Genomic DNA, 18,664 nt, shown 5'->3' with positions numbered 1-18,664 from the left:
AGAAGATTTTTAGAGAGGAGATTTCAAGTAGGCTAATCACCAAGGGTTTTTTTTTTTTTTGGGGGGGGGGAGTTCTCTGATAAAAGAAGAAAAGCTGGGGAGGGCGGCTTAAGATTTAATTTTTAGTTGTTTAATCTGGCATGAAAATTAGGTGGCTTTTAAAATATATTAGGTGGAAATTCAAGATTTGTTTAATTCCACGTCATTCCTCTGTTATGCACTTAACGGAAAAGAAAAAAAGAAAAAAACAAATTAGTGACGAATTTGTAACTTGAGTGACAAAAAGAAAATTTAACAATAATTGAATGAAGGGTAGTTTACTCTATAAATATGTATACAGCACAAAGGAAGAGCCTAAGAAAATTCAGTCCAAATTACAATCTTTTCTTTTCATTAATCTCTTTTGCTATTAGAACTCCCCCCCTCCCCCGGTTTTATTTTTTTTCTTGAGTGCTCAAAGTAGAAAGAACCAAGAAGCTTTCAATTCTTTTTCTTTCTTCAATGGCCGAAACAGATGATTCAGCATCGGCAAAAAGGAAAGAGCCATCTTCAATGGCTGAAACAGGGGAGTCATCAGCAGCGTCAGGGGAAGAACCATCTTCAATGGTTGAAACAGGGGAGTCATCATTAGCAAAAGGGAAAGAACCATCTTCAATGGCTGAAACAGGGGAGTCACCAGCAGCGTCAGGCGAAGAACCATCTTCAATGGCTGAAACAGGGGAGTCATCATTAGCAAAAGAGAAAGAACCATCTTCAATGGCTGAAACAGGGGAGTCACAGGCAGCGTCAGGGGAAGAACCATCTTCAATAGATGAAACAGGGGAGTCATCATTAGCAAAAGAGAAAGAACCCTCTTCAATGGCTGAAACAGGGGAATCACCGGCAGCTTCAGGGGGAGAACCATCTTCAATAGATGAAACAGGGGAGTCATCATTAGCAAAAAAGAAAGAACCATCTTCAATGGCTGAAACAGGGGAGTCACAGGCAGCGTCAGGGGAAGAACCATCTTCAATAGATGAAACAGGGGAGTCATCGTTAGCAAAAGAGAAAGAACCCTCTTCAATGGCTGAAACAGGGGAATCACCGGCAGCTTCAGGGGAAGAACCATCTTCAATAGATGAAACAGGGGAGTCATCATTAGCAAAAGATAAGGAACCATCTTCAATCGCTGAAACAGGGGAGTCACCGGCAGCGGCAGGGGAAGAACCATCTTCAATGACTGAAACAGGGGAGTCATCATTAACAAAAGAGAAAGAACCATCTTCAATGGCTGAAACAGGGAAGTCATCATTAGCAAAAGGGAAAGATCCATCTTCAATGGCTGAAACAGGGGATTCATCATCATCATTAACAGGGGAAGTAAGGGAGTTAAAGAAAGAACTTGAAAGGGTGGTAAGAATGATTCTTGAAGAAGAAGATGATGATGACAATAGAATTGATACAATAAGCGAATCCATAAGAATCTTGTCTCGTTTAAGAGAGATGGAGTTGAATCAACCTGCAGTTATTGGAATGGATGATGATAAAGGTAAAGCAGTCTTGCCACCTAAGCAAGACGACGACTCTCCTATGTCATCTCCATCACTCGTCATGGGTAATCCCTTTGTTTCGGTTTCAAACCAGGTTAGGCTTTCTTGTTTCTTTAATGGGTTTTAATTGATTTCTTGTATTATCATTCCAGAAATGTTGTAATTCTTGAAGAATCTTTTATGGATGTTTATCAATTTTCAGGCGCTGAAGTGGATGAAATCGAATGAAGCTAAACTAAAAAGCCAAGAGATGATGGACGCGAGTCGAGTTTCGGCAAACATGTACCTTGAAAGGTTGTGTGGTTCATTTTCTGATAAGGTGAGAGCTGCTAGAGAGCTTAGCAAACTGACAAAGTCACAACCAGCATACAGGGCAATTTTTGCTGAGCTCCCGGACAGCATCTCGAGATTACTCGGTCCGTTATTGTCCGAGGACTATTACGATTCCGAACTCGAGCAAGATTTGAGCTACAGAGTTTCCAAACTCAAAATGAAGCAAGATTTGATGGAAATAGTTTTAGACATTTCAACCGATGACAACAATAAGCAACATATGGCGGAACATCCTAGTGTCATCCCTTTGCTTGATCGCACTCTTTACACTGGAACCATGGAAACAACGAGAACTGCTGCAATGACTCTGGTATCGTTATTGTCACTCGAATCTAACAAGTTCATCATCGGAAAATCCACCATTCCTGCGGCTTTGCTTCGATTCGTAGACATAGAGGATGCTGCCGCAGCTATACTCAGCCTCTGTACTGTACATGAGAACATAGCAAAGTTTAATAAATTAGGGGCAATCAAGGTTATGTCGCAGAAGATTGATGAAGGTATACTTGTTGATCAGCTATTGGCGATTCTTGCAGTTCTATCTTCACGTCAAGACGTCTTTTTTGAATTTGAGGATGTTGATGCTTTCCGACGCTTGGTTGAGCACAGAAGAAATATCAGTTCCCAACGTGCTGAAAACACCAGCAGTGCTAGTGCCGCCATACGTTGTTTCACGCGCAGATGAAATTAAAGGGACTACTCTGTAAACATTTGCAGAACTAAGGGACCAAAAGGAAATAAAAACCTTTTCTAGCTTGATATGTCTTACTTGATGAAATAAAATCCCAAGGGAAAACCATTCTTTTTACATTTGATTTCATTCTTCATCTCAAACAAATTCAAATATTGTTTGCTTTGAATCTTCATCTTCAATTCCAATGGGCTTAAATTTAAAAGCTGACTAAAAAAATTAGGACCTAATCATAAAAAAAATAATATTAAGAGTTAAATTTATCATTACTAATTTATTTTCATAGTAAATGAGATTTTGAGGGGTTTTTTACAAAAATATTATAAAAAAATAAAAATTTACCAAAATATTACAACTTTTTTTTATTTACCAAAATATTACAACTTTTTTTTGGTAAATTTTTTATTTACCAAAATATATAAACTTTTTTTATTTACCAAAATATATCAAAAAAAACCAAAAAACAAAAAAAAAACCTAACACCAGCCAATTAAATTGGCGGCACCAAAGGTGCCAAATAAATTGGTGGCACCATTGGTGCCAAAGTCATTGGCGGCACCATGGTACCAAAGGAAAGAAAATGTGTAATTGCTTGTTAAGTCCTCCTTATTTATTATTTTCTTTTTATTCCACTTCAACTCATTTTTTTATTTAATAACTCTATTTTAATTTAATAAACTATTCTCATTTAATAACTCTATTTTAATTTAATAAACTATTAAGTAATACTTAATTTTTTTAAATTAAAATAGAGTTATTAAATGAGAGAATTCTAATTAAGTGACCATCTGCAGTTTCAAGGACCTGATATGCAAATTTATCATTTTGAATTTTGAAAGTGAATTGCTGCTGCTTGCGCACTAAAATTAAAATGTGGCTAATTGCCTTCTAAGCCCTCCTTATTTATTATTATTTTTTATTCCCCTTCAACTCATTTTTTTTATTAAAAAATAAGGAGGGCTTAAAAGGCAATTAGCCACATTTCAATTTTAGTGCGCAAGCAGCAGCAATTCACTTTCAAAATTCAAAATGGTAAATTTGCATGTCAGGTCCTTGAAACTGCAGATAGTCACTTAATTAGAATTCTCTCATTTAATAACTCTATTTTAATTTAAAAAAAATTAAGTATTACTTAATAGTTTATTAAATTAAAATAAAGTTATTAAATGAGAATAGTTTATTAAATTAAAATAAATTTATTAAATAAAAAAATGAGTTGAAGGGGAATAAAAAGAAAATAATAAATAAGGAAGACTTAGCAAGCAATTACATATTTTTTTTTCCTTTGGCACCATGGTGCCGCCAATGACTTTGGCACCAATGGTGCCACCAATTTATTTGGCACCTTTGGTGCCGCCAATTTAATTGGTTTTTTTTTGTTTTTTGGTTTTTTTTGGATATATTTTGGTAAATAAAAAAAATTTATATATTCTGGTAAATAAAAAAAAGTTGTAATATTTTGGTAAATAAAAAAAAGTTGTAATATTTTGGTAAATTTTTATTTTTTTTATAATATTTTTGTAAAAAAACCCGATTTTTAGCGTTGATTTGAGCTTCATAATTCCATTAATTAAATTAATTACTATAATCTTTATTTGAGGGAAAATATAATGAATAATGTTAAATTTAGTTTTTAATGTTTATATTTTTTTGTCAATCTCATTGTTATTCTTTGTTTAGCTAAATTTGATAATTAATTTTTTAAAAAGAGTTAAATCATTTTTTAGCGGAAATTTTGATTAAAACATTACAATTTTAGTGATATTGACATGGTAACATATGGGGTAATCCACTTATACTTAATACTGATATGACATTATTTATTTTATATGTTATGTTAACAAATAATTTAAAAATGATAAAATATTCAATAATTAAAAAATCAAAATTAATATATATAAATTTTAAAAATATAAAAAAATAGTATGGACTATATATGAATTGTCATACATATTGCACTGTTTAAAAAATTAAATATTTTAATCAATATTTTTATTAAAAATAATAATTTAACTCATTAAAAAATATTATTCTTCAAATTAGACTCTTTTAAAAAGTTAGAAATCAAATTAAAAATAATAATAAATTGACAAAAATTAAATTAATATTATGCCAAAATATAATTGCATAGCAATAGATAATAATTGGTCAGTCAAGTTCTAACCTATTTTGACATAAATGTTTTCTGGAAAATGATTTACTTTTCTGGTGTTAGGATGAATTTGTATAAAATATTTTCTGTTGTTTGGCAAATTTCCTAAAAATATTTTCCGGAAAAGCTGTTTTTACATATATTAATAAATTTATATTTTAAATTGTTTTTACATATATTGCAATGATTTATTTATTTATAATATATCATAATACTCAATCATTAAGCTAGAATATTAACCGTCATAAATTGAAAACAACCACAGTCAAATAAATTATTTGTAATTATGTTATAAAAAAATAAAAACAAGGATTGAATAATTATAAATTAGCTTCCAAACCACAATTAATACTAGAAATTAATAATATTATCCAAATGCATAATTAGTAGTACACCACATAATAACAACAACATTGCTCAAGTGCATAACTAATATTACACCACTGTAATACCCAATTTCTTCTGCCCGAGCCCACATGTAAAAAACAATGAACCCAAATAAAGGGTCCACTTACACGGCCCAATATTATCAATAATCACAAGCCCAATAACAAACTCTAACACTAAAAATAATTAAACCACCAGCAAAACCCTAGCCGCATATCCCCTGGTAGCCGCCGCAGCCATTTCGCCCTGGCACGCCACCGTGAATGTCGCAGCACGATCCTCCACGCATGTGAGCCTCCTCTACGACTTGCGTACCTGCGAGAAAAGCGGAACAAACACCAAAGCAAGCGCAACAATAACAAAAAATAAGGAGTTTTTTTTATTTTTACGGGATTTTGATTTGTTGATTTTTCGGTTATAAAAGCCGATGGGAAATCTGTAAAAGGGGGGAGACAAATTTTTGTACCGACGAAATTAAGGAAAATAAAAAGAAAATCAGAAAAAACAAAAAGTTTCTTTGAAGGTGATTATTTTGTTTTTCTTTTTACTTTTACTGTCTTTTTTCATGTTCTTCTTTGTTTTTTAAAACAAATAAATGAAGAGGGAGAGAAAAGAGACTTACCGGCGTTGAGTAATCGGAGGACCTTCACTTCGTCGTCATCGGAGTTGGAGGCTCCATCTCCAGAGGCGGCGGCGGCGGCGCAAAAGAAACCCTAGCAGAGGGTTTCTCTGCTATTTTTTTAAAAAATCAAAGAGAAAAATGAAGTTTTTTTAGGGAACTTTGGTTTTTATAATGGCTGCGAAACGACGCTGTTTAAGGCCTGCTTCAGTGGCCTCAAAACGACGTCGTATAGGCCGAAACCCGACAACCCGACCCGTTTTCTCAGGATCCGCGTGTTTTATTTCAATGGTCAATTTGCGCAATCAGTCCCTTTGTTTTTGCAGCGCATTTAAATTACATTTCCTATTTCTTTTAAATTTTGCTGTGCATTTTATGCAATTGCATATTGGTCCACGATTGCTGCGCACCGTTTTAGGAGGCGGGTTATTTCCATTCTAACCCCCCGAATATAAGGCGTGCTTCACAATTTGGTCCTTCATTCCGTTTTAATTGCATTCTTTTGTTTTTTTCCTCTCTTTTGACTTTTTTTTAGATCGTTATTATTATATTATTTATTATTATTATATTTACCTATATACGCATATGCATTTTATATACATATGTTACATATTTTGTTATTATTTATTTTCATAGTTTTATGCATATATATGTGCACGTACACTATCTGAAAATTGTTGTAAATATACTTTTTCTACATTTTTAATATATACATGCATTCTTATAATATATATATACATATTTAAACTTTTATAAAGCCATGCATGAATTTGGCACTACGGACATTTTTTAAAATATATGTATTCTTTATATTTTGTTATGAATAAGTATGTACGTTTAGTCCATTTTTTTTATGTAATATTTCTCATATTTTTTTAAATATATTTATGTACACGTTTTAAAAAAAATCATTGTAAACATTTTTTTTACACATTCTATTATTTTATATGCATATTGTACATATATACATATATTTACATACACACATATTTTCATGATATACCCATACATTTATATTTTGTAAATACATACACATTTATAATTTAAATTAAAGTATGTGTTTCATGTTGTGTATTAACATTTTATCTTGCTTTTAAAGAAAATGTATGTTTTCATTAAAGCATGAAAATCATCATATTTTATGAATTTTCAAAATATTTGGCATTCGTGATTCTCGAGAAAGATCGTGTCCTAACTTATTGGATTGCGGTTATTTTTCGACGAATTTAGAAAGCTAAATATTTGTTTTGCAATAAATCTGCAAATTTCAAATAAAAGCTTATCCTCGGGAATTCAAAAATGTTGGGTCCTAACTTACTGGTCATGACATTTTCTTCTCGAAATAAGAATTTTCAAAAGCAAAAGGCAATATTCGGGTATTTTGAGGATTTAAAAACATTGTGCCCTAACTCACTGGGTGTGGTGTTTTATTTCTTTGAAATAAGAATGTCTTATCGTTTTAATTCATTCATGAAATAAAAAAGTTTCCTTTTAAAATCTTTTCAAGTTTTCGACACCAAGGCATTAATAAAATCAATTTGGTACCAATTTTGGGCGTTACGAGGGTGCTAATCCTTCCTCGTGCGTAACTGACTCCCGAACCTGTTTTCTCAAATTTCGCAGACCAAAATTATTTTTAAGGTGCGCCGATCACACCTTAATAAAGGATCGGTGGCGACTCCAATGTTAGTTTTTATTTTTAAGTCGAAACTAAAAATTTTTGTTTTCAAAAAATGGTTTCGACAACCACAATTAAAGTATCAATATCTTCAACCTTGAGAAAATTTTTGAAGCCAAATTTTTTTATGCTTCTTACTTTTAACTAAAAAAGTTTTGGCATAAAATTTATGACTCACTAGATAATCAAACACAAAACACAGGAAGTCATTATCAAATCCTTCTTCCTCTATCGACATCACTTCTTCGTAAAGATGTGGTGTCTTATCCGCAATAAATTGGTCCAAAGCATTAGCAATTTTGCCAAGTTGTTCACCCACAAATTTAATTTGTTCATCAACGACACTTTCTTGAACATTTTTTCTTTTACGCTTGGATGTGCCAGATGAAGATGTTTTTATTCTTACCTCTTCAGTCTCTTCATTGTTGCAGTCTATAGGCACTGAATCTTGGTTACCATTATAACACTCCTAACCCGTATCCATCGCCAGAATAGGGTTATAGAGCATTACCGGAGTTTACAAATTAATTTACAAACATTTCATTTCATCAAGCATTCATATTTATAACCAATCAAAACCAAAACATTAATGAGCTAACGTTGGCCAATTTAACTTATACATGCCATTATAACCAGAATCAAATCATCCAAAATTATCGATAGAACCAACAGATAGTGTGATATATCACCAACAAGCTTCCAACCCAATCGAGCTTCCGATAATCATTTTAATGCATCTAATAATTATACATATTACCAATAATAATTCAATTCCATAAAGCACATATTTATATAATATTCATAGTTCATACAAACTTTCCAGGCTAAATGGCAGAAATACCAAAAATTCAATGACATTTTGGTAATTTTCTATTTTTCTCGAATTTCCACCCAATCTTGATCTAAATTAATATTTTATTCAATTTATTAATTTAAATAATAAAAAATACATTTCATGCAATTTGGTCACTTTTGACATTTTTACAAATTTACCCTTAAAATTTTACTTTTATTCAATTTAGTCCCTGAACCTAAAACATGCAAATTAGTAATTTTTAATGAAAACTCATGTTAGTTGAATAATCATATATTTTCCTCCTCTCAATTCCACATCCTTAATGTATATAACATGCTTATATGTAATATTATCTATAATTTTACTATTTATTTATATGTTCATTCAAAGCTGTCCACTTGAGTCATAGTCATTAAATTATTTATATCTTGAGCTACAGAACTCCGAATTAAGATTCGATAAATTTATATGAAACTAGACTCAAATATATTCTTACCATAAAATTTTCATAATTTATGGTTTAGCCAATAAGTACAATTTATTCTTTAAATTCATCCATGTTCTACTATATGACAGTTTCGTCCATTCTTCACTAAAAATTAATTATCTTCTCGTACGAAATTCGGATGATGTTCCTGTTTATTTCTATTGAAAACAGACTCATTAAGAATTTTAAACATATAAATTCTAACCCACAATTATTTTTATACAATTTTTAATGATTTTCCAAAGTCAAAATAGGGGAACCCGAATTCATTCTGACCTTGTCTCACAAAATTTATTATATCTCATGATTTACAATTCCATTACTTACATAGTTTCTTCTATGAGAAACTAGACTCAATAATATTTAATTCCATATTTTTTTATCCTCTAATTCATTTTCTACGATTTATGGTGATTTTTAAAATTTAACCTACTGCTGCTATCCAAAACTATTTTAGTGCAAGATGTTGATTACTAAGTTTATAACTCCCTTATTCCCTTTCTCTAAAATATTTCCCATCACTTTCACTTATTTCCCTTCACTAATATATCAAGAACATAAGACCTTATATAAAAAAAACTCTACTATAACATCATTTCCATGCTTTTTCAATAATATTAAACTTAAAAATATATTGAAATCTTGATGTTCTTACATTGTCTTATTAGTTTCAAACTTTAACTTGATTTTCTCTCTCCTCCAGCTTCTATTTCTTGAATCTAACTTGATATTTTAGCTCCGCATAGTCTCATTATTATCTTTCTCTCTTGATGGATATGAAAATTCTTTTGATTTCTAAGTGAAAATTGTGAGTATTTGATGAAAGGACTAAATTGTAAAGAAAAGAAAACTTTCTTTCTTTCTTCTTCTCACGTTGGTGCATGGAAATGATGATGATAATTCTTCATCTTTCTCCTTACATATTAAATACAATAATAATAAAATAATAAAATATCTCATTAAAATATTAATAAATTAATATTTATTTATTTAATTAATCTAAAATATCACCAACATCATCATTGCCTTCTTGATGTCGCTCTCTTCTAATTGACCATTTTACCTTTTATAATCTTTAAAAATTTCATCATTGAGTCATCATTTAATTTGATAAAATTATGATTTAGTCCCTTAAAATTCTTTACCTTTTCAATTTGGTCCTAATTCATCCATTTTCCTTAGTTTTTAGATTATTCCACCCTTAAAATATTTGCACTATTGGTCCTTTAATTTTTTCATATTTACACTTTACCCCCTCAAATTTTGAGTATTTACTATTGATCAACAAAACTTTTCTCACTTTTGCGATTTAATCCTTTTTTGAATTAATATATCATAATATACTTCCTAATGTTGCCATAACTCAAAATTTCTCTTTTTGTCACTTTATTTTCTTATTTTACTATATCAAGGATACCTACTTTCTTACTGTAGTAATTTTCGGGGTACTACAGTAATAATTTTCAGGATATTGCAACCATCATCCAAATCTATGTCAGCAAATGTTCTAGCAAAACTCCCTATTGCCATATCTTTGCCAACATACCAAACCTGAAGGAAGCCCCAAGGCTTCGGTGCCATGGGCTAAGATAAAATCAGCTTCTTCAGCATTCTCAATAACTTGTAGGCCCAAGCCCTATAAGAATAAATTGATATTTTACGACATGTTAAATCAATCAAGCTGGCTAGTCGTGAAGTCTGAGTACAACTGGTAAAGCAATGAAGAGGAGAAAAGTATTTGTAATTGGCACACCAATGGATGGACTAGGTGTTTAGATCCTCTTTGAAAGCCAATGGCTGAAGTTGTAGTTTTTCAACAAAAGTCATTCAGTACACGGGGACATGTTTTGATAGCAAACAGGCTCTTAGTAAAGGAATTAGTTAAGTTTTGGTGCTAATTAATTTATTAGGGCCTTTATGCGGACATTATTAAATTCTTTAACCATAAATCCTAAACTTTGTAACTGGAATCATCTCTGACCACAATCCTTAAGCAGGTAAACTTTCTAATCTTCTTAAATCAGTTAGTAGTACAAAAAGCATTCATTTCATTCTAAGGTTGAAATGGTTTACACATCTCGTAAAGTCTCTTTCATATTAAACTGTCTATGGCTATTGTCAAGCAAACACAAAATTATGGCTTGATTATTTCAGAAGCTAGTCACAGAAAAGGTAGCAATAGAACAAATGTGTACTTCTAGTGGACCACAACAGCTATATTGTATTTGTATTCAATTTAATGATATGCATATGATGATTACAAACTATCCAGAAGTCAGAAGGTAGACTTTTAGTTTACAAGGCATCTTGGATGTTTATTAGATAGTAATACAACATAAGTTAGGAATATGTGGTTTAATGCTACAACCTTCGAATGAGAAAGAGGAGAGAGACTACATGAGATTTCTTAAACCGAGGATGCTATTTGAGTAAAGCAATAAATAGGAAGAAAGAATAATTAAGAAACACTCAAAACAGTTTGCATACCTCAAGAGATATAGCACCCCTATCACTCCAGGTCATATGAATGCAAGACTTCCAAGAGCAGCAAACCAAGCATTGTCCCTCCTGAATGTGATAAATACTGACAGGTAAACTCTCAAGATGTATGTTACAGGCTTCCAGAATAAGAAGTTAAAAACAAAGCAGTATATAACATTGCAGCTGCAATTGCATAATATAAGCATAATAAGGCGCATCTGGAAAATCCATAAGACAAATTATTTTGATTTTAAGGTTAAAAAAGGTTGCCTAGTTTCTTTTCTTTTTCTTTTTTAAATGAAATTCTGTAAAACATGAAATCTTTATTCGTATTAGAACATTGCATGGAACTTAACGGGTAGATAAATTTTGTAGTACCACAAATTTGGTCCAACTAATCTAATGCACAATGATTTTTTTAAAAAAATGTGTTATAGATGTTGGGGATTTCTCCATACGTAAGACTAAGATAAATAGGGGCAAACCTATGCAAGTACTGATGTGTTAATTCCCCACTAGTGATGGCTTCCACAAAGAGAGAAGAATCAAAGCCTAGGTTCTTCAATTTCTCTATTGTTGTTGATGCATGTCTTGAAGAATTACTTATGATCACCATCTTGGCACCAGTTGTTGCCAGCTTTTCCACTGTCAGCTATAAGGATTGTATCTTTTAGGGAAAAAGGACCGATAAAGCACTAACATGCATCTCACCTAACATGTGAAAAATTTAGTATATCAGCAAAGAAAAATCTAACCACAATGCTAAAACTCAAATGAAAACATACATGTTGAAATCGCGCCTGGGTAAGGTTGCTTGCCATCATGAAGGACACCGAATTGATCCAAGAACCAAGCCTATGAATGACCACCAAGTTAACCAAAAGCAACAAATATCTTAACAGTATGTATTAGTAATAGCAAATACACTCAAGGTTGGCGTAACTACCTACATTTATGTATTACATAAGTTAATTTTAGAAGCCTGTTGTGTCAACCCAGCTATGCGAAATTTTAAAATCCCATCAGCAGTTCCTGGTCAATAAATCCTATACTATGCGAGCAACTATTCTCAAGGGAGATTAAGTAAGAGTTATTCATGAATCAAATATTTCTATATGTGAAGCATTTCTATGAAGGTCTACGCATATTTACAATACGGATCACGTTCCTTAAAAGAAATCATCCAAATTAAGTGATTGCTTGACATTCAAACCGGATTGTTAAAGTTGTGTGACCCAAATTCCAAGAGATTGCTTGCAAGTCAAGTTAAACAAAAATATATTTTCTTTCTAGAAGATTTAGTATTTATTAATATAATATATTTAGTATTTATTAGCATAGTTTATTTGACTTACTAATTTAGCCTATAAACAGACTCTTTTACAATCTTAGAAATATACACCCATTAGATTAGAACTTATAACACATCTAGAGAATTGTGTTTACGTTTTGAGGGTTCTTTGTTTTTCAGGTTTTCGGGGTTTAGTTTTTATCTCTATATTTTGTACTCTTTGTTCTTTTGCCATTATAGTAAAATTATATTTGCCCGTGGTTTTTTATCCTCTTTGGAGGAGTTTTTCCACGTTAAATTTGTGTGTTTAACTTCTCAATTTCTTATACTATTTTTACTTGTTCGTTGCTTAATCAGGACGATCCTAACAAGTGGTATCAGAGCTAGTTTAATTTTCATAGATCAACCCGTTCAGAGATGGCAACAACAAGGTTTGAAATTGAGAAGTTCGATGGTGAGACAAATTTCAATCTGTGGCAAGTTCAGATGATGGCAATTTTAGTTCAAAATGGCTTAAAAAAGGTTGTTACGGGGAAAAAGCCTGAGAATCTAAATCAAACAGAATGGGAAGAGCTTGATGAAAAGGCCTTATCTGCAATCCAGTTGTACCTTGCGAATACAGTATTGCAGGAGGTATTGATAGAGAAGGCCTCATCTGCCTTATGGAAAAAGTTAGAAACTCTTTATGCGACTAAGTCTCTAGCTAACCGTTTAGTGTTGAAACAACGTCTATTTACGTTTCGCATGAACGAATGTGAGCTTCTTAGAGATCACATCAGTAAATTCATTACTCTTTTAAATGATTTAAAGAACGTTGAGGTTCATATTGACGATGAAGATCAAGATATGCTATTATTGTACTCTTTACCCCCTTCATACAAGTCTTTCAGGGAGACCCTGATTTATGGCAGAGACAAACTCTCGTTCAAAGATGTGAAGGTCATTTGTTGGGTAGAGACAAACTCGACAATGAGTTTGGTTTGAATAGCAAAACAGATAGGCAAGCTTCCGTTTTGGTAGCATCAAAGAAACGAGACAAAAGGTGTCACTATTGTAAAAAGTTAGGTCACGTCAAAGCAGATTGTTATAAACTGCGAAATAAAAGAGCTGCTGAGAGTAACGAGGAAGATGTAGCTGGTGCTAATTTGGTCGATGAAGGCGGTGATGATTTCTTGTTAGTGTCCACGAGCGATAACTCCAAGCTTACGTCTGAGTGGATCCTAGATTCAGGATGTTCTTTCTACATGTGTCCAAATAGAGAATGGTTCTCCACATACAGTTCAATTGAAGGTGGAGTTGTGCACATGGGAAATGATTCATCTAGTAAGATAATTGGTATTGGTACTGTTAAAATTAGGATACACGATGGGACGATTAGGACACTCCCAGATGTTAGGTATGTACTTGATTTACGAAAGAATATCATCTCCTTGAATATTTTAAACTTGAAAGGATGCAGAATCAACATCGAGTCGAGCGACATTAAAGTATCTCGTGGAGCTCTCGTTTTGTTAAAAGGTAAAAGAACTGACAGTCTTTATATTCTGGAAGGTTCTATATGACCGGTGAAATCGGGCTTCCTTCATCCGTTACGGAGTCAAAGTCAACTCGTTTGGAGCGGAGACAACTTGGTCACAGAAGGGAAAAAGGTATGACCGTTTCGTTGAAGAGAGGTTCTCTTTTGGATGTAGGTTTTGAAAAGTTAGGGCACTATGTTCGTGAAAATTAGACCCAGGTTAGTTTTGATTTGGCAGTGCACTAGTCGAAGGCTAGAAGTCTTCTAGCTTCTAAGCATAAATTCGACTCAGTTAAATTCATGTATAGTTTAAGATAGGCCCGTGGCGGGTTTTGGCAAAGATGGCGTTGAAAGAATTAGTGTCAAGGTAGAGATTGTTAGAGTTGTGTGACCCAAATTCTAAGAGATTGCTTGCAAGTCAAGTTAAACAAAAATATATTTTCTTTCTAGAAGATTTAGTATTTATTAGTATAATATATTTAGCATTTATTAGCATAGTTTATTTGACTTACTAATTTAGCCTATAAATAGGCTCTTTTACAATCTTAGAAATATACACCCATTAGATTAGAACTCATAACACATTTAGAGAATTTTGTGTTTACGTTTTGAGGGTTCTTTATTTTTCGGGTTTTCGGGGTTTAGTTTTTATCTTCATATTTTGTACTCTTCGTTCTTTTGCCATTATAGTAAAATTATCTTTGGCCGTGGTTTTTTATCCTCTTTGGAGGAGTTTTTCCACGTTAAATTTGTGTGTTCAACTTCTCAATTTCTTCTACTATTTTTACTTGTTCGTTGCTTAATCAGGACGATCCTAACATGGATAGTTACGTTTGGTTCAAAGCAAAGCATAGATTTAGAATCAAAGTTTAAACTTTTAACCTTGCAAATTCTTGCAAAACCAATATTTGATTTCATCTCCAAAGAGATTTTTTTTTGCTTTCCATTTCCAAAAGAAAAGGCAAATAGCATTTGAGTTGCATTGAAATTTGAAAGAAAAGTCTAAAGCAAAATGAGGAATTAAATTATTTAGAAGTTACTGTCAATGCTAAAAACCTATATGAAAACACTTCAATTGTCCAAATTACAACTAAAATTAATACTTTGATTAGCTAAACGCGACTTCGATCAACAAGAACTTAAAATACAGATTTGGGAGAGAAAAGAGAAAAACTTGGAAATTAACTACCATTTGAGTACCTTGAAACGACGCGTTTCGGCAAGGGGTTGAAGGCCATTGAAGGTCTGAAACATAGGTTCAACGGAAGGAGCAACAAAGCATTTCGCCGTCATCTTCCTCTTGTTTCTTTCTTTTGTTTTCGATTTTGTTTACTCGTTTGCCCTACGACTTGCACTCTGAGGTGAATAAATTTCGATCTTTTATAAATTCTTTTAGAGGCTGATTTTTCCTCAAACTATATAAATTTCGATGAAGAAGGATGGGAGGAGGAAAAATGAAAAATGTCTTACAGAAATAAAATCAGTAAGACATTTTCCCTAAAATCTCTTCTCATTTTCCCGTGTTTCTGAAAATGTTTAGCAATGTAAGTTATTTTCAAGCAAACAAACACTGGAAAATCAGGAAAACATTCCTGATAAACAAACGGACCCAAAATATCCCTCTCAATTATTCCTATTTCCTAGAATTGACAACACTATCTTGGGTAAATTACACTATAGGTTATTCAACTATTATTAAACTTTTGTTTTGGTCACTTAACTATTAAAAATTACAAATTAATCACCAAACTAATTGAAATTGTTTTTTTTTATCCTTTTCTGTTAAGTATCGATAAAAGATAATAGAGGAATGACTTGGAATTTTAAAAAATCTTGAATTTCCACCTAATATGCTTTTAAAAGCTACCTAATTTCCATGCAAGAGTAAACACGTCGAAGACATCCATTCATTCATTGACTCACTCACTCGCTCGCATGTTCTTCTCTCATCTTTTAATCTTCCATTTCTTTATTTTTGTCACTTCTATTGTAAATATACAGTAATTTAGATAAAAGGGTTTTTTTTTTCTATTTCTTGAACTTTTAAAGTTCAAAAATGGCGGATAAAGCTAAAACCGAGCTTGGTTGTATGTTGGGTCATGGAACCTTCACTAAAGTCACAAAGATTGTAAACAAAAGAACAAAATAATGAGAAAAGCTAAGGCGGATATTTGGTATTGTGGGGTATTTTTACTGTTTCAAGATGATAACTTTGTGGCGATGTATAAGAAAATTTACAGAGGAGATTTTAAGAGTCTGCCATGGTTTTCACCTGAGGCTCGGAGGCTAATCACCAAGGTTTGGGACGTTTTCTCTGATAAAAGTAAAAGGCTGGGGGAGGGCGGGTTAAGATTTAACTTTTATTTGTTTAATCTCACACATGGAAAGTATATTAGGTGGAATCTCAGGATTTTAAAAAAAAGTTTAATTAATTTAGTGACTAATTTGTAATTTTAAATAATTAGATGATTAAGAACAGCTTAACAATAGTTTCCTATATATAAGTATAAATATATATAGCACAAAGGGAGAAGGGTGAGAAAATTCAGTCCAAATTACAATCTTTTCTTTTCATTTCTCTCTTTTGCTAGTAGAACTCCCCTTTCACTTTCTTTCTTTGAGTGCTCAAAGTAGAACGAACCAAGAAACTGTTAGTTCTTTTTCTTTCTTCAATGGCTAAAAAAGGGGAGTCATCTTCAGCAAAAGGGAAAAAACTATCTTCAATGGCTGAAACAGAGGAGTCATCATCAGCAAAAGGGAAAGAACCATCTTCTATGGCTGAAACAGGGAAGTCATCATCAGCAAAAGGGAAAGAACCATCTTCTATGGCTGAAACAGGGGAGTCATCATCATCAGCAAAAGGGAAAGAACCATCTTCTATGGCTGAAACAGGGGAGTCATCATCAACAAAAGGGAAAGAATCATCTTCAATGGCTGAAACAGGGGAGCCATCAGCAGCAGCAAGGGAAGTAAGGGAGTTAAAGAAAGAACTTCAAAGGGTAGTAACAATGATTCTTGAAGATGAAGATGACAATGGAATTGATATACTAAGCGAATCTATAAGAATCTTGTCTCGTTTAAGAGAGATGAAGTTGAATCGATCTGCTATTATTGGAATGGATACTAAAATTAAGTCAGTCTTGAATGAGCTAATCAACATCTCTACTCTTTCATCTCCACCACTCATTATGGGTGATCCCTTTGTCTCGGTTTCAACCGAGGTTAGACTTTCTTGTTTCTTTAATGGGTTTTAACTAATGTTGTAAACTTGTAATCTAATTCTTGAAGAATCTTTTATGGATGTTGATCAATTTTCAGGCCCTGGACTGGATGAAGTCGAATGAAGCTGAACTAAAAAGCCAAGAGATGATGGAGAAGAGTCGAGATTTAGTAAACATGTTGCTTCACAAGTTGTATTGTTCATTTTCTGATGCGAAGGAAGCTGCTAAAGAGCTTTAAATGGTGACAAAGTCACAACCAGCATGCAGGGCAGTTTTTGCTGAGATCCCGGACAGTATCAAGAGATTGCTCGGTCCAATATCGGTCACCGTGAACCGTTCCAAATTCCAGCTCCAAGAAGATTTGATCAAAACAGTTTTAAGCATTTCAACCGATGACATCAATAAACAACATATGGGGGAACATCCTATTGTCATCCATGTGCTTACTCGAGCTCTTTACTATGGTACCACTGAAACAAAGAGAAGTGCTGCAATGGCTTTCGTATCGTTATCGTCACTCGAATCGAACAAGTTCATCATCGGAAAATCCATGGCTCCCACGGCTTTGCTCCAACTCGTACGAGTAGGGGATCCGTTGGCAAAGATGGATGCTGCTTCAGCTATACTCAGCCTTTGTACTGTATATCAGAACATAGCAGAGTTTAATAAATTAGGGGCAGTGCATATTGTGTTGCGGAAGATCGGTAGAGGTATACTTGTTGATAGGCTACTGAGGATTCTTGCAGCTTTATCTTCACGTCAAGACACCGTTTTTAGAGATGAGGAAGTTGATGCTTTCCGACGGTTGATTGAGCATAGAAGAAATACCAGTTCCAGACATGCTGAAGACATCTGCAGTGCCGCCGTGTGGTTCTTCACGCGCAGATGAAATTAAAGGGACTACTCTAAAAACATTTGTAGAACAAGGAGGCTAAAAGCAAATAAAAAACTTATTCTAGCTTGATATGTGCTGCTTGATGAAAGAAAATCCCAAGGGGAAACCATTCTTTTTACATTTTGTTTCATTCTTTCTTCTTAAACAAATTCAAATATTGTTTGCTTATGATGAAATCAGTGTTGTTTGAAAGGACTGGCAGGCAGGGGTACCAATGTTGTTAGAGGTGTAAAACCAGTTCATCTTGAAATTTGGTATGGATAAAGTTAAAAAATTGACTAATTTTTTTTTATAAAATTTTAATAATTTATTTTCTTTGAACTCGTTGAATTGAAAATTGACAGATTGATTGATTTGATTATTGATCCGATTCCAAAAATATTAATAATAAAATAGATATAGATTCTAATGTCCTTAAGTGTGTATCCTCCAATTTAAAAAACTGAGTACTATGTGTAGCAATAAGAATTGTATAAAAAAATTAAGGAATATATCAAGAAAGCAAAAGTAATCAAAATTATAGCCAATGAACAAACTTGAGATTGATATTCAATTAATTTTTATATTTTTTATATCCGTTTTACAATC

The 18,664-nt window shown here is 32.7% G+C and overlaps 3 protein-coding genes and 1 pseudogene across 3 annotated transcripts; 3 read left to right on the top strand and 1 right to left on the bottom strand.

Annotated features, from left to right (window-relative positions):
• Positions 1-351: 351 nt before the first annotated feature.
• Positions 352-2,670, top strand: LOC107929097 (U-box domain-containing protein 9). Its single transcript, XM_016860428.2, has 2 exons — positions 352-1,623; positions 1,732-2,670. Exons 1-2 carry the CDS (start codon positions 502-504, stop codon positions 2,545-2,547), a joined length of 1,938 nt encoding a protein of 645 aa, XP_016715917.1. The 5' UTR covers positions 352-501; the 3' UTR covers positions 2,548-2,670.
• A 2,627-nt stretch (positions 2,671-5,297) lies between these two features.
• On the bottom strand, positions 5,298-15,370 carry LOC107929080 (uncharacterized; annotated as a pseudogene).
• Positions 15,371-16,473: 1,103 nt separating this feature from the next.
• On the top strand, positions 16,474-18,268 carry LOC107929045 (processed variable antigen). The gene is made up of 2 exons (XM_016860383.2): positions 16,474-17,181; positions 17,279-18,268. Exons 1-2 carry the CDS (start codon positions 16,633-16,635, stop codon positions 17,417-17,419), a joined length of 690 nt encoding a protein of 229 aa, XP_016715872.2. The 5' UTR covers positions 16,474-16,632; the 3' UTR covers positions 17,420-18,268.
• LOC121202987 (U-box domain-containing protein 9-like) lies at positions 17,420-18,070 on the top strand. The gene has a single exon (XM_041100265.1). The coding sequence runs from the start codon at positions 17,420-17,422 to the stop codon at positions 18,068-18,070; it is 651 nt and encodes a 216-aa protein (XP_040956199.1).
• Positions 18,269-18,664: the final 396 nt, after the last annotated feature.

The sequence above is a fragment of the Gossypium hirsutum genome, chromosome D09, assembly GCF_007990345.1.
Source record: "Gossypium hirsutum isolate 1008001.06 chromosome D09, Gossypium_hirsutum_v2.1, whole genome shotgun sequence".
In the NCBI taxonomy this organism is placed as follows: Eukaryota; Viridiplantae; Streptophyta; class Magnoliopsida; order Malvales; family Malvaceae; genus Gossypium; species Gossypium hirsutum.
The sequence above is the reverse complement of the archived record's forward strand: the minus strand, read 5'-3'. Positions and strand labels throughout refer to the sequence as shown.

What these genes read in the sequence shown, in the direction of transcription:
- LOC107929097 (XM_016860428.2), top strand. Translation starts at nt 502, where the DNA reads ATGGCCGAAACAGATGATTCAGCATCGGCAAAAAGGAAAGAGCCATCT. An exon ending in TTGTTTCGGTTTCAAACCAG is followed by an intron (nt 1,624 to 1,731) that starts GTTAGGCTTTCT and finishes ATCAATTTTCAG; the next exon opens with GCGCTGAAGTGGATGAAATC.
- LOC121202987 (XM_041100265.1), top strand. Translation starts at nt 17,420, where the DNA reads ATGGTGACAAAGTCACAACCAGCATGCAGGGCAGTTTTTGCTGAGATC.
- LOC107929045 (XM_016860383.2), top strand. Translation starts at nt 16,633, where the DNA reads ATGGCTAAAAAAGGGGAGTCATCTTCAGCAAAAGGGAAAAAACTATCT. An exon ending in TTGTCTCGGTTTCAACCGAG is followed by an intron (nt 17,182 to 17,278) that starts GTTAGACTTTCT and finishes ATCAATTTTCAG; the next exon opens with GCCCTGGACTGGATGAAGTC.